At 39.3% G+C, this 15,614-nt stretch overlaps 1 protein-coding gene across 5 annotated transcripts in view; it reads right to left on the bottom strand.

Moving 5' to 3' along the window:
* srpk2 (SRSF protein kinase 2) overlaps window positions 1-15,614 on the bottom strand; it is a 62,658-nt gene that overhangs the window by 28,811 nt on the left and 18,233 nt on the right. Inside the window, exon 1 of one of the 5 annotated variants that reach the window (XM_053477578.1) lies at window positions 12,263-12,848. The exons of 3 other annotated variants lie outside the window; for them this stretch is intronic. Coding sequence is in view for 1 of the 2 variants with exons in the window: in XM_053477570.1 (XP_053333545.1) it covers window positions 12,263-12,300 (38 nt within the window). In the remaining variant the exon portion in view is untranslated. Of the gene's footprint in view, window positions 1-12,262; window positions 12,849-15,614 lie in introns of those variants that run through there. One more of the 5 variants, XM_053477570.1, reaches the window with a different exon arrangement.

The following is a 15,614-nucleotide window of genomic DNA, read 5'->3' as shown; positions in this document are numbered from 1 at the left end:
CACAGACAATGTAAACCGATTAGCCACAACATTACCACCACCACCACCACCAGCTGAACTGAATAACATTGATTATCCATTCTATATCAGTAAACATGAGACAGGATCATGGATTAACGCTTATTCATGGCTGTGTGGAGCAAAGGCTAGTCTGTCCAGTCTGATCCCAAAGAAAATCCATTCTAACACCAACACCTGAAAAGACATTTAAGCTGAATATGATAGACAGGTATCAGGACATCCAGTTCATCACAGTGTACTGTCTATGGGGCTCAGCAGACAAAGAGCCCAAGGGTTGAAGGCCCCACCTTCCAACTTACAGCACTTAAAGGATCTGCTGGTTTTATTCTGGTGCCAGATCTTGTTATGCCTTGAGGCGTCAGACTTGTTTTGGTGGCACAAGAGGAACCTAAAACCTAGGTGGTTTTAATGTTAATGGCTTTAATGCTATGGCTGAAGTCTATGCATGCAAATCAATAGCCAGTTCAGACATACAGTATGAACCACACCAGTATTTTTTTGTGTTTATCATTTTGTATGGATAGTTTATGTATTTTTAACTATGGTTACTAATTACATCCTTAACAGTGGAGATTTTATAGTAAAAAAAAGGGAGGTTTAGACTGGGTTTATACCGGGAAAGGCGAACTATATTGTTCACAACTATATTTGCATGTCTTACGCGAATCTGGACGAGTAAAAACAACATAGTCAATGTACCTAAGAAACAAACTCTCACACTGTCAGGTTTATACATTTGTTAATTTCTAATTAAGACACATGACTGTTGTTATGAACTAAATCTCAAATGTGCTCTTTCATCCAAAAGTATGTAGTTATCAAAAAAAGAAGGTAAGTGTGAAAAAAAAGACTTTTTAATAATGTGTAAAGACTAGATGAGAGGTTTCATTTAATCTTTAAACACAAACCATAAAAGAAGAGTGAGGTAATTTATACACTCAAAATCTGTCCAACAATTCTGTTTTCTCCTGCATTTGTGGTACTTTCACTGTCTGGAAGAGCTTCTGTAGTTGAACATCAACGACACATGCTGTTTGAAAGGTTGCTAGCATGTTAACGTGTAGCGTGTTAAGGTGACAGCAGTAGCTCCTCATATACGCAGCTGATTTAATCAGAAGAACCCACTTTAATGACTAGGATTTGCACAGCTACATGTATAACACTTAAACGCAAATTTAGGATTTAAAAACCTGTCGAGCGCCTGGCCAGTGAGATAACATTGTGTATATATTACTGTACAAAAGTCTTGAGCCCCCCCCTTATTTCTTCAGATTTTGCATCCATTGAGCCAGATGTTCTTGTTTTTTAATGTCGTCTAGGGAAATAGATCCATCTCCAGGCTTCTTGAAGGACATTTTTCGCTCTTATTTTCGGTAACTGGTCAGGTACTAGTCCCTGTACCTGACCAGTTACAGATCAATATTTTGGTTGTTCAGCCACTCAGTAACCTATAAATCATTTAAACCTAAAAAATGAACTAACCACACCTAACTTAAGGAATGAACCAGTGAGAAACAGTAAAGATGATGACAGATGATTAGGCCGGTGATTAGTCTAGCAGTGATGCTAAATGCTGAGTGGTTAGAACAGACTATGGAAATGAGTTTGCTGCTGATGCTGCTGATGTTATGTAATGTTGGTACATAAACATAAACAACTATTTTTTTATTTTATCTTTAGGAACTTTGCAGCCTGTCACAGTAAAAAAAAAAAAGAAATTCCCATTTCTTCAATTAAATCTACATAATTTAATTGTATTTAATTTAATATGAGGAAATGTATGTTCACAATGTTTTGTCACAGTACTCCTAAGACTCAAGATCTAAGACTTGAACAAATAAATTTTCAATTCTTGTACTCAAATAATGTTAAATGTTATTATTCAAAGTTATTCAATCTTGTTCACAAAGGACTGGTGTGGTTGCAGGCTTTCTTTCCAATTGTCAGTTTATTTTGTGATTAAATCAACTATGAAATGTGCCTCCTTCTTGATTGCAATTACCAACCAAACAGCACATCTAATCAAGATGCTGTTATGTCATCTACAACTAAATTTTGAATCTTAAATAACTTTTGCTACCGGTATAAACCTGGCCACCTTGGATGGCAGCAGCTATAAAACTCAAGGTCTGATCCAGTCCCAAAACTGGACTGAATTTACAGCTCCTGTCCTTCCCCTCTAGACTTGCACACTACAATGCCCTACGTTGCTCCACTTGCTCCTGCCGTGTGTGATACACTCACACTCACCACACACACTCTCAGCAGCAGAAATAATCTATTAGAATCTGATAAATCACTGAATGTTTTCTTGTAGGCTGAGATCATCCTGACCAGCCGCAGCCGTTGCTGATGAATGTTTCCATATAACAAACAGCTTAGAGAAAAATAACAAGGGTCAATCTTTAACCCTGTTTTATGCATTGTGACAAAATACAACACAAAAAAAAAAAAACTCGTAATACAGAAACCAAATTTCTAGGCATTCCTAGTGTTTCAGTCCTGAAAAAAATCTGCATCAGGAAAAGGCTCGCCAGTCTGCATCCGGTTATGCCAGCAATCTTATCAGGCACCCTCTTGGTCTACATACAAATAAACACACACACTTCTGCTGGGACACTCACCCAACCCCCACAACAAGCGATCCAGTACAGGAAGGGTTCAAACACATATTTGCATTCACAAAAGCCTTAAATGTTGTGTGTGGCGATAACAGAAGGAAACAGCCTTCTTAGCACTGCAGTTTAAGCAAAACACAATCTGTGTTGATTGTTTACCCCCCACAGTAACACACTGTCTATAGGAATAAAACTAACAATCATATAAATACTGAACATCCAAACTGCATTAGGGTCCTCTGCTGATGTTACTAAAACAGGGATGTTATGCTCTCATGATGTTATTAGCAAGATCAGACGTTACTACACCAGTAAATGTTTAGAAAGTACCAATTAAAATGCATCTTTTGCTGTATTTGTTTCTGATTATCTCACAACCACTCACACTAACATCTTAATAATGACTATATAATAAAAACTTATGCAAGAGATTTTATGAAATTATCTTTCGAACGTCTGTTCAGGCCTAGTTTTAATTAGGTATATATGGGTAATTTATTTTATCCCGTTTCTCTAAGATTTTTGTTTAAGTCATTTCTGTTCGTCTGTTTGTTTGTCTGTCTATCGTCTGTCTAAGCATTTTAGTATTTTTCTCTTGTACAAACTACACATGCAAATTTTGAAGGATTAAAATATTATTTACCGTTTACAGTATAAAAATAATAGCCCCAGGTGATTAGCCCCAGGCTTGATTTCCCTTTTCACACGAAACAGCCATCATTCTTCATGGCATAGATTGATGTTAGAGATATTGCTTTCAATGTTTCTGTCTGCAATTCCTGCAGATTTTTCAGATTCACTGTCTCCGGGTTGAAGACTGTTGTGCAAGAAAATCCTTGGATATCAGTGATTACAGAAAAAATAATACCAGCTTGGCACCAACAATCATATCACAGTCAAATGATCATATTGGTATTTTTAAAAAGTGAATTAATCCTGCAATAAAGTGAAACCTTGATATTTTATAACAGCGTGAAACAATGCAGCATCCCGAAAAGTATCCCTTAAGCAGACTGAGAACAGTACCAGTAAGAACACCGACCTGTTGTCCCCATGTTTCATATAAAAATAACATTTGTGTCAGTTGTCCTTATTGTACGTACATCGATATCACCTCCAGATGTCCTAACATTGTGCATATGAGTTGTATCTGATCAATAATCAATAATCATTCCCTCTGTGGACTTCAAACTAATCAGCTTGCCAATCCTGTCATTTAACTTGACAACAATTAGTTTAGGTGTTATCTTTAGAGAGATACAAATACACACATACTCACATACACACATTAACATCGTACCTTTGTTTGACAGCTCGATGGCGAAGCCGGAGAGCGCTAAGTGCTAAGTCCCGAGTCTTGTTAGAGTGAGAGACACTGTGCTCCATACTAACACAGAGGAACAAAGCAGGACAATTATGCCCTGGTTTTTTTTTTTTCGCTTTTGGTTTTTTTTGTTCTGTCCTGTTCCTGCTGCTTCACTAATTTCAGAGTGTCTGTAAGGGTGCTGTAGAGGGTGTGGGGGTGTGGGTGGAACCAAGAATCCATTACTCACATGACAATTTTACACCTAGCTGACAACTCTTCATCCTCACATGTCTTTATTAACGCGCACTCAATGTAAGACACCACCGTGAGACCCTTTACCTTGTCTGGAGCAATTTTTAGGTGTAAAAGAATTGCATCAATTGTGGTCAAATAAATCTACAAACAAAATATATTATATATTTACTTATATTATATAAAGCATATGTCATTACAGTATCATTTCCAGTTTCTCTCTCTCCCTCTCTCTCTCATTCTCTCTCTCTCTATATATAGAGGCAGTATATGTATACACACATGTGGACACTCGACCTGGCAGTCCCTTGGTGAAAAAATATTTCCCACAAATACTTAATTTGGAATGAGATCTTCAGAATGCGCTCTCTGGGATTCTCATTATAGCTTGCCTATCTTGGAGTATCTTTCCCATTTCACTCCAACATTCCTCTAAGCCCAAGTGACCAGCTGTTTCCTTGCAGGCTCCGATCTCTTCTAAGGTTACCCCTTTCAAGTGCATCTCTCATCTAACGGAAGATAAGGAACAAAAGAAAATGTAGAATGTTGTAGTGAAGCACAGTACTCGTTACGTGTATGTAACTTAACTTTTACAAACAAATACTGCTGAATCTACACCAAAAAACTCAGTGGTTGTGTTTCTGTATGCTACTTCTGATTTCACCTGTTGACGGATATCAAAACATCTCCACCCATCTATTCTCCTCCCCTGCCCTGCTCAGTTCAGTGCACCTGAGCTCAGCTGATGACGCACACCCTTAACACACACCCTGCACACCTGACAGGCAAAGCCTCTTCAGCTGGTGTCAGCTAGCTCAGAGGGTTATCATATGGCTGATGAAGGTTCCTCTGCTGGCCAAGTGTAACGTTCCAGTCATCATCCAGGCAGCTTATCTGTACTGAGGATGCAGCTGAACTACTGCTCTGACCTAAATAAGCAAACCTCCCAGTGCTGCAGTACAGGATTATGAGATATGATTGAGATCCTTTCGGCACACATTGGTACCCAGAATATTCAGCTTGAGCCTCAAGTGTGCAAAAATTTACGAGTAATTACTAACTTGTAATTAGGCATTATGTCATAAAGACATGGCCAAGTGTGCCTTTGACTGGCATTTTCGTGGTTTTTAACTGCATTCATTGGACAAGGTAAAAGTATTACAACTGTTTACACTTTTAAAGTGCTACAATACAGTAAATATTTTCTCCTGAGGAAGAGATGGATAAAAGGAGAAAAAGAACAGCAGTAATCTATATAGAGATAAAGCAGAAAGCAATGTGTTGAACAAGAACAAGAACCAGAGGGGGGGAAAAAAAAGGCAAATTTGAGAGGGGCTCTAAGGATTAATGGAAGGCTGGTTAGTGCTACAGGTTGTAAAAAAGTGTGTGGAATCAGTGTTGAGAGAGCTGCAGACAGTAAGAGAAATAGAGATATGGACCAATTAAATGACATGAATGGCGACTGACCCCTGTTTAATAATAATTAAAAAAAATAAAAATAACTCAGTATCTTGTTAGATGTTCTAGAGACAACATGAACAACAAACATACCCTACTATAATGTACTTCTGTTTGTGTGTATGAAGTGGAATAAAGGCCCATGCAGTGCTGTTTTGCTCTTTGGTGGGTGACACAGTTCTGCGCATATATTATCCTATTATAGTATCAAAACTCTTCTCCATCTTGTGCACCTCTCTGTCCCTCATAATGCCCATCCAAAAAGTCACCATCTGGATTTAACCAAACAATTAGTTAAGAGGCATCCAATGGATAATTACTGTAGTCATTAATATGGTTCAGCTGGCAACAAGTTATTTAACCCTAAATGGTGCCGTGAGTAGCTTCTTATTTCTTAAAAAGCCATGTCAGAAGACATATCCTGTGGCTGTGGCAAAGACGTAACTCTTTTTCAGGTAAGAACTCTAAAATTATTAAAACCTTAAAGGATATAGATGAACCATCATTTTCAAAGAAGAAATGTGGTCTGAAATTTTCACTTGCATAAAAATGATCACTTGCATGTTTGGTGAAATGAAATCATAAAAAAATTAACCAACAGTAGAACTTATATAAATGTTTAATAGTGAAAGTAAGGGCATTTCCACACACACGATGCAAAGAGAACTCAAGGGATTGGGACTAAACACCTATGCTGCCTTAAGTAAACCACTTATCAGTGAGGCTAATGAGAAAGAAAAGGCTTCAATTTAGGACTAGGGACCATATAGAATTGACTATGGAAAAATAAAATTTGAGCATTGGAAAAAGGTCATGTGGGCTCCCTTACTCACTCATTGTCTATACTGTTTTATCCCATATAGGGTTATGGAAGGCTGGAGCCTATCCCAGAAGACGCGGTACACCTAAGTCAGCGTGCCGTCATGATGTCTGATGAGTCCATATTTACATTGTTCTAAAGTGTTGGTGCATCAGTTTAAAAAGAAAGGAGGATAAAATGTTGTACCCATTATGCCATGTGCCTAACGTACAAGCCTGTGGGGAAAGTTTTATGGTCTTTTTTTCTTCAGCTGGTCAAATCTAGGTTAAACAACATTATGTGCCCAAAAATGAGGTCAGCTGACTGACTGAATATAATAAAAGAACAGAATTTTCCTTCTAGGGTTTTTTTCCCTCCCTGACAATGCCAAAATTTTTTGGCCTTAAATTGTAAAAGAGTGGTTCAGGTAGCATGGGGCATCTTTTTAACTCTTGGATTGGCCACCACAGGACCACCATTGGAGTCCAGACCAAAAACTAGGCAGCAGTGTGACGCTTACATCATCAATACAAGATCTGGGAGAGAAATTAATGTAACTCTAGACAAATATGCAATGTTGTGACAGTGCATAGGCCTATTAAAACGATGTACATAATCAATGCAAAAGGCAATTCAATGAAATATTAGAATGCGTGACTTGATAAAACCTGAAAAGGTGGTGATGATCCATGAACTCCACTTAAAAAATATAGCCAGAATAAATAAATGACTGCGATTTGAGATCAAATGCTTGGTGATTTTTATACAAAAATCAAGAGTAGAAATAACAGCTACAGTGATATGATCTGTGGTTGCTTTAATTGGTCAAGTCTAGACACAGCAACGTCACGTAGCACTAAATGAAGTTGGCTGATGACCTAAAGGGAGCATGAGGATTTTTATTTCACACAGTAACTGGCCACCCTGGAAATTGGGATATACTGTAGAAGACTTTTTTTTTTAATCAAAAAAGAACAGATAAATGTCAGTCTGGCTGATTTTTTTGCACACCTACTTAACTAGCAACGTCTTCACATACTGTTATAGTAGTGCTCTAGAAATGTCTTTAGCTCAAACCTTTAAGTCCCATGAACAAAATCTGCTCTAACTGATTCATATTATGTCAGTGCTTGCTAAGCATACAGATATTTTTCCTCCATGGATTTATAGCTATTGATCTGCCAATGTGAATGTCACTTTGTCACCAAAAGCAGGGTCAGTTGTACCCCATGCCCAGAGGATTATATGGGGATTTAATATCCTTCCCATGGGTACAATAGAAGCTCATGGAGGAAGATGCCTAACATGTCCTGTTGCATTCACACCTCCTGCCAGTTCAGAGGACAGAAGCTCCATTTTTTACGTATACTTTACTCTAAATCCATATGTTAACACTAAACATAATGCAGTAACTGTAATAGCTCCTGTTTGTTTATGAGCAATAGGTCCAGACAACTGGGGCTTTGGTATAGTCTTGAAAATATTTTATAAGAAGTGTTTTGTCACTCTCGCCTTGCACCTCCAGATCCTGAGTTAGATTTCTGCCTCAGGTCTGTGTGCATGGAGTTTACATGTTCTCTATATGCTTGGTGGGTTTTCTCCTGATTCTCCAGTTTCCTCCCACAGTCCATAAACATGAAGATTAGGCTAACTGGTGTTTACAAATTGCCTGTAATGTGTGAATGTGTGTATAAATGTTGAGCGAAGGTCCTATCATGTTTCTTTAAACAGTCGTACAAAATGGGAATTAATACAATGGTCATCACTGGCCTCCACAGTCCCTAGTTGCACTACATTGGTTCCTGGATGGATGACTATAGAAGGGTTTTATCTAAGGTTTTACCACTTACCTGAACAAAGTGACAGTGAGCATCAAATCATCTTCAAGATTAGAACTATTACACCAGTTACCTGAACAAACATGTTTTTACGATTTGTACTTGTGTGCATTACTTTTTTTAAACTTACTTCTTTCTGAGTACCAAAATATTAAAAACATATATTTCAGTATGTACTTATGCTGTTACCTTTACTGGATCCTGTATGAATGACAGTACAGTATTTGCACATCCTATACACTGATGTGTCCTATGTTTTCACCAAGAATTACAACCCACATGACAATTCATTTAAAACCATTTTCACATGCAAAATCTTGCTCTGGGCTCAGGTGTGACAGGGCTGGATGATAGGATGATATAATATTTGTATTGTTAAATGTTTTATCCAAAGATTTTAATTTTCTTTCGTTTTCAGTGTTCCCAAACCAGCTCTAGTCCATTTAGGCTTGCCTATCACCTGCATGCCACCTGCAACTGCCTCCCACCTTCACCAGGCAGGCAGCCTGAGCCCACAGGAAATCTATGGGACTATTTTGACCTTTCTCTATGCAGATTATATGGATGTCCCTGTGAACAGGTGTACCGTCACCAGGTGTTTGCCTGCTAACACATCCCCCAGGACTGTCTCCAGAAGTAGGACCCTGTAACCCTAATTCAAACAGGGTCTCTTTGCTCCTGGTTTTTAAATTATCTTTCGGCCTGACTTCTACCCTCAGATCCAGTCACCAAAGGTAGCCCTTCTGGTGGCATTAAGCTCCCTGTGACATGGCAATAAACAATCTCAATCTTAGCCCTCTCTAAATTTAGAGGAGGTTGAGAGTTCAGGCACCTTACAAGGATACTCCCTTGTAGGTAGCTAGAGCTGTATCAGGCACTTTCAACTGGATGTCAACCCAGAGGCAGCAGACCCACTGGGTCTCCCACACTCCCACTGGAGAGATCACGCTGTGGGCATGGGAAGGTCAGGGGATCACTCAGCTAAATTGGAATCTGTGACCAGGGATAAACCAGAATGAATTTCTTCAGTCATATAACATCTACTCTTATAATCATTATTTTATTTTAAAGTAACATGTACATATTTTTTAATGTTTCTGTTCTTCAATTGTTTGCCTATCATTTTGATGAGAAACCTTAATTATGATATAAACCAATCAGCCATAACAATAAAACTGCCTACCAAATATTGTATGGGTTCTGCTCCTCCTGGCAAAACAGCTCTAGCTCACTGAGAGGGTTTGTTGTGGTATCTGGCGTTAACACCAGGTCTTTAAGTCCAGTAAGTTCTGAGGTCGGGCCTCCATGGATCAGACTTGTTTGTCCAACAGAACAGTAGGTCATCTGTGGGATCGGACCAAACCAGCTAGTCTTTGCTTCCCAAGCACATCGCTGAACCTTGGATGTACATGACCCTGTCAGTAGTTTTTCTGCCTTTAACAACTTTTGGTAAATACTAACCGCAAAACATCAGGAACATACCGCAAGACCTGCTGTTTGCTGTTTTGAAGATGTTCTGACCTAATTTAGTCTTTGTCAAAATCATTCACATCCCTACACTTGCCCATTTTTTTGTCTCCAACACTTCAACTATCATTGGTTTTAATGTTATGGAAAGGTTAAGTATCATGAAAGGAAGTATTACCCATTTCTCACATCACAGCTAGCATGCTAAGAATTCTGAAAAAGTTGCATTATTTCCTAGCCATGACTCAGCAGTTTAGGATTTCTCACTTAAATAGTGGTGACATGCTTACAGGATATAGCTACAGCACTTATCTTGTGTTAAATTAATGCAACATCAACACATAGTGCAGTACCAGAGTAAGTGGGGGTGGGGGGAGAAGAGCATGTCAGTAAATATTCAAAACAGTGTTTACCATTAAATTTAACCAGGTTCTTAACTATGGTTAGTGATTTTGTTTTAAAAAGTCTTTCAAGTGCTTGTTAAACTTTTACATTCTGTTTCATATATTAGGCCAGTAAATAATGTCATAAAGATGAAGCCATGCATTTTAAATGACAAAGATTGTCCTTGTGCAGAGGTAAATACCTTGGCACCTATCATAAAACATTTTACTATGTTTATTTATGTTTATTACTATGATATTGAAACCTGATCAATAGGAATCTTTTGACCTAGCATGTTTTGTATAAGTGCTGCGTTTTATTTATGGTATGTAGATGATTATGTGAATAATGCTGCCAATGTGTCCATATGCATTTTGATTCAAATATAACCTGAGCCTAACACCACCTGCAAGGATGTGCCAACATGGCAGCACGTGTCTCCCCAGCCACATTACACAATCTATAGCACTGAGCACGCTTGCCCGAGGGTCCTAGCACGAATAAAGATTTTTATATACAGTATATTTTTACCTTCAGGGGCACAGTACTGTCTATATCTCCCGATTTATGCATGCCTATTCTTGTAAACGGGAGCGTGCTATCCGCATGCCTGCTGCTGTACTGCAGGTGCCCTACAAATTTTTCGGCACAGCAACAGTTAGGTTTGAGTCTATCCATCTTTCTATCCATCTATCGATCCGCTTCTCTTTCTATCCCTATATCTATTTGTCACTCTGATGGTATGGATGCCGGGCTTCTGCCTGCTGCTGTGCTGCTGCGTTCACAGTGTATTGGCACCGAGTTCTGAGTCACCAAGCATGGATGGCTTCACCTGGTATCAACGACGTCACGGCTACTTAAATAGAACTGACACCGGGCTACAGTATTGCGCGCATCAGGGTGGCCTCTCTTCACGCTGTGATCAAGTACAACGATCATGTACCAGCATTACCAAGATGCAGGCCTTCATAATTAAATATACAGTACACCATGTACAAAGTGCAAGAACCACCGGAGAAAAAAAACAAAAAAAAGATTCAGAAAGAATGAAATATAAGAGCTAAAGAATGATATTAGGTGGGTAGTGACATTTGCATGTTATTTCAAAAGATCAAAAATCTTTTGTATTTGGGTACATTATTTTGTCTTACATTTGAATATGGCATAACAAATTAGCATAGTTTGTCATGGAGTCCTGCATTTGTTTGTGTGCTGAGCACGCGTAAGTGACTAGCGCAAATACTCAACTCAGTGTTAATGTTTATTTTTATCTGATGTAATCTTATTTTACTAAACAGACTGTAACTTGCTCCTAAACTGTTGCTTGACTTGAATCCTAAAATCTTATTCTTGCAGTCAGCTTACATAATACTGTATGCAACGTTTTACAAATAATGCTTATTGGTGTCTCTCCACTGATGTTTTTTTTTTTTTTTTTGCGCTAATATTGAGGAATGATGTAAACTGCTGTCAAACATGGCTGAGTTCCAAATATGCATCAAATGTTTTGCCCTGGTTAAGATGTCCTACATTGGGCTCAACGTGATAAAATGCACATTTACGTTGAGCAACAATGGTTTAGAGACAGATATATCAGTCGGATATCAGATCAATAGATAAATACAGACTTACAATTGTATGTGTTGTTGTTAACACAGACAGCATGATGCGCCTTTTACTTGTGATGTGTGTTGAGATGTTGAAATACGGAGGCAAACAATTCCGACTGCCTTGCTGTGATCGTGTTGTGATGTGAAAGCATGTTCTGATCATGTTTCCCGGTGCTCGGTATGATCTTACTTTATGTCTGGTCCTTGTGAGCATCAAGGCCGATATTGTAGGACATACAGTGCCAAAGCATCCTATTTTTGTGTAAGTGTGTGTGTATATGGAACAAAAAACACGGTTGTACATCCCTGCATGCATCCATTCTCCATCGGACCAACAAACGAAGCCAAACCCAGACAAAAAAGACAACAGCCTGCTTAGACAGACTGTACACGCACAGAGCAAAAGGTAGAAAGAAAATGAAAGAAAGATGGAGATCGTATGGAGAGAAGAGCCGACAGGTAAATGAAAAAAAAACGAACAGACAGTCCAGTGTCCTGATACACGTTACCTTTCTGGGGACGAGGATTTTTCTGAGTTGACGGACATGAGCAGAGGCTTCAAGCCGTTCGCTCCCAAAGGAACGATAGAAGCGACCAGGAATGAATAAAACACTCTCTGTGTATCTGCCGCTCCTTGCTCAGTGCCTCACTCTTTTCATCTCCTTTCTGTGCTGCTCCAAGGAGGAGGGTTGCCTCGTCCTTCACTGCTCCCCTCTTCCACCGTGGAAAAAGAAAGGATGGAGGGCGAGCGATGAAACAGACCTCGACTAACAGAATGAAGGGGAGATGAAATCTTGCTGCGTTTGAGCAGACTCTGACACTGAGCGGAGCCCCTCCTCACCCCTCTCCCTCCCTCCTTTTCTCCTTCTTTGCTTCCTTCCTTTTCTCTGCCTCTATTTTCACTTTTTTAGGATTAAAGGGACATTTTCTTTCCTTCTGGTGACAGTGTCATCCTCCTTTAACCCCTGTAACAGAGAGCAGAGCTCCTTCAGACCATACGCACTGTCTGCCTGCTACTACCGCTTCCTCCTCCTTCTTTCTCACTCTCACTCACTCTCTTTCTGTCTGCCTTCTGCAGCCCTCTGCACAACAACAGAGCTGTGAACGCAGCGGGTTAAACCACTGCCTCAGAGGGAGGGGGGAGGCTGTGCAGGGACTGGGAGAAAAATGTATTCACCCGTCTCACTTATTCTCCCCCATAAAATAGCTTGGCCCGTGCTTGCTCACCCCCTCCTTCCTTCCCCTCCCTCCCTCACTCACTTCCTCCTGTTACAACATTCTGTATCTCGGGGCAACATGGCACATATATGCTTTCTGTCTCTTTTTTCTCTCTCATCCCTCTGCCCCATGTCTCTTCTTCTACCTCCCTCCATTTCACAGCTGTCCTCTCTGATGCTCTGTTTGTTGCCTTTATCTTCTCTTTTTCTTTCCATCAGTGCTCTATGTGCTTTTTTTCTCTGTTATATGGCCAAACAACAGATGCAGAGCACTGGAGGGTGTTTATTACTGTGGAGCTTCTATACATGTGGTGTTCTGCATCTCCATGCTACATTAAAAGGTGAAGTGAGGGCTTCACTGGATCTCAAAATAAATATTGAGCTGACAATTTCTTATCAGAGTTATTTAGAAGAAAAACTTTCAGGGTTTTAACTCACAGCAGTACATTTTCGTTTTTTCTTAAAAATAATCTTATCCACAAAGTAACGTTTAAAAAAATTAATCAATCAGCTACCACATTATGACCATGTTTGAGTAACGGCACCATGGTCCATCAAATCCTGTTTTTAATATTAGGAAATGAGCGGACTTGTCACAGTAATCACAGTCAATTAGGATTAATTAATTGTAGCAACCAATTACAATATGGTTTATTGTTCAGTCTCTAGGAAGAGCCTAATACATTTTCCAAAACAAACTATTTGGTTTAATTTGTTGAGGGAAAAAACAACACAAAAAACATCCGTATAAAAAGTATATTAGCTGTAAACACTCACAGTAGCTTCCTTGGCTCCTACTGTATATCTGTCAGCATGCTCGTGTAAAACTGTACATCCAATAAACATCAGAGAACATCGGCCCCATGTGCACTGATGAGAAAGACACCTTGCAGACACAACTATTAACTAGCAGATATTAACAGGCAAACTGAGGTATTCACATTCCCGAAAGGAAAGTGTGAACATAGTAAGTCATTCACGAACCTAACATTCCAAGGAAGGTTTGTCAGCCAAAATCCCATGCAAATGAGGCCACAGGCATGTTCATAATCCCTCAATAATACAGGTCTGTGCTGTCATTTTTTTGTTTGTTTTTTTGGAAGAGGCATAAAGATAAGTCACTTTAAAGAAAAAGCTCTAAGCTCTGATTTTACAGTAAGTGTAAGATACTCAGGAGAAATAAAGAGAAGTAATGACCTGGATGATAACAATGCTGCCCTATAAAGAGTGACTAGAAGTAAGACTTCAGTTTATTGTACGGTGACTGATAAAACGAATTTTCTGCTCCAGTGTATCCTATGTAGTGAGTACGTAGTCATATACATACTGTATCTATTTTTATCTGAGGCCTTTTAAAGACATAGGTGAAACATTACTGTGTGTGAACCATTTGTGAATATTGTAAGGATAATTTTTATTAATGACTCTAATTAACTCTGTGCTACTGCTAATCACTCCGCTATTGTAAAAAAGAAACGCAAACAACCATATATAAATGCATCTTTACCTAAATAACATTAAAATGAATGGATTTAACAGCCCATTTTAAAAAATCGGGCAGGAAGAGGTCCAGTCTGCACCCCATTTCACCTCCTCTCATCATCTCTGTCCCTCCATCAGCAGTATTGCAAGTAGGCCATGTAAAGATAGCTGCAGCCTTAATACTGACTCCCAAAATACCAAAATGAGAAGACAGAGAGAGAGAGAGAGACAGAGAGAGAGAGAGACAGGGAGAGGAGGGGCAATCTGGGTCTTGTCTCTCTCCGTCTCCACTCCTCTGTTCTTTACCTCCTTCTTCTCTTCCTACAGCACAAGTGCTCAGTGACAGTGTGGGTGTGTGTGAGACTGCGTGTTCTCCTTCTATGTTTTGTGCGAACTTGTTCTCTAGCTAATCACAGTTCAGACAGTTGCTATAGCGATGGAGCTGGTTTATTCCAGTATACGGTCTGCTACGTCACAGAAAGTGCGGGGCTCTCAGGCAACCACCGCTGAGACGGCAGCGTGTGAAGGCGCTTCAGTGAGTGGGTGTCATAAATACATGTCTGCCGGTGCAGGAACACGGCGAATATTTCTGCCGCCCCATCACCTTTTAAATAGGATAGCCGAATGGATGCATGGATTGATGGGTAGATTGTTTATATTTAGAAAGAAGCTGCCTTTTTTATTCTGATAGTTTGCCCATTTGAACGCTGATATACACTATGAGAGTAAAGTAAAATAAGATGATTATAAGGCCAAATACTACTTTTTCCTGTAGTCTATCAATAGGTGTTAGAATTAAGTGAGTTACACAGCCTTAAGACATTTCTGTCAAATAGTTTGTGCTATTAACTATAACGGCACAGAAGAACGTCAAATGTCCTCACAAACAAAGATTCGCTGGTTTGATTTTAAACGGAATTTGTTCAGAAAAAAAAAAAACGTCTAAATCATTACTAAAATTCTTAATCCTAATGTGAATGAAAATTCATTTCGAAGATTGTGTATGTGTGTGTGTATGAGAGAGAGAGAGAGAGTCAGTTGCTTCTTTTGCCTGGCATCTAAACAGGGCTGAGTCACCTACAGCACTCAATATCTTCTCTCTCTTACTCACACACACACAATCTTACACACACATACACGCACATGGATGCATCAACGCCAT

Source organism: Clarias gariepinus, chromosome 2 (assembly GCF_024256425.1).
Source record: "Clarias gariepinus isolate MV-2021 ecotype Netherlands chromosome 2, CGAR_prim_01v2, whole genome shotgun sequence".
Taxonomy (NCBI): domain Eukaryota; kingdom Metazoa; phylum Chordata; class Actinopteri; order Siluriformes; family Clariidae; genus Clarias; species Clarias gariepinus.
The sequence above is the reverse complement of the archived record's forward strand: the minus strand, read 5'-3'. Positions and strand labels throughout refer to the sequence as shown.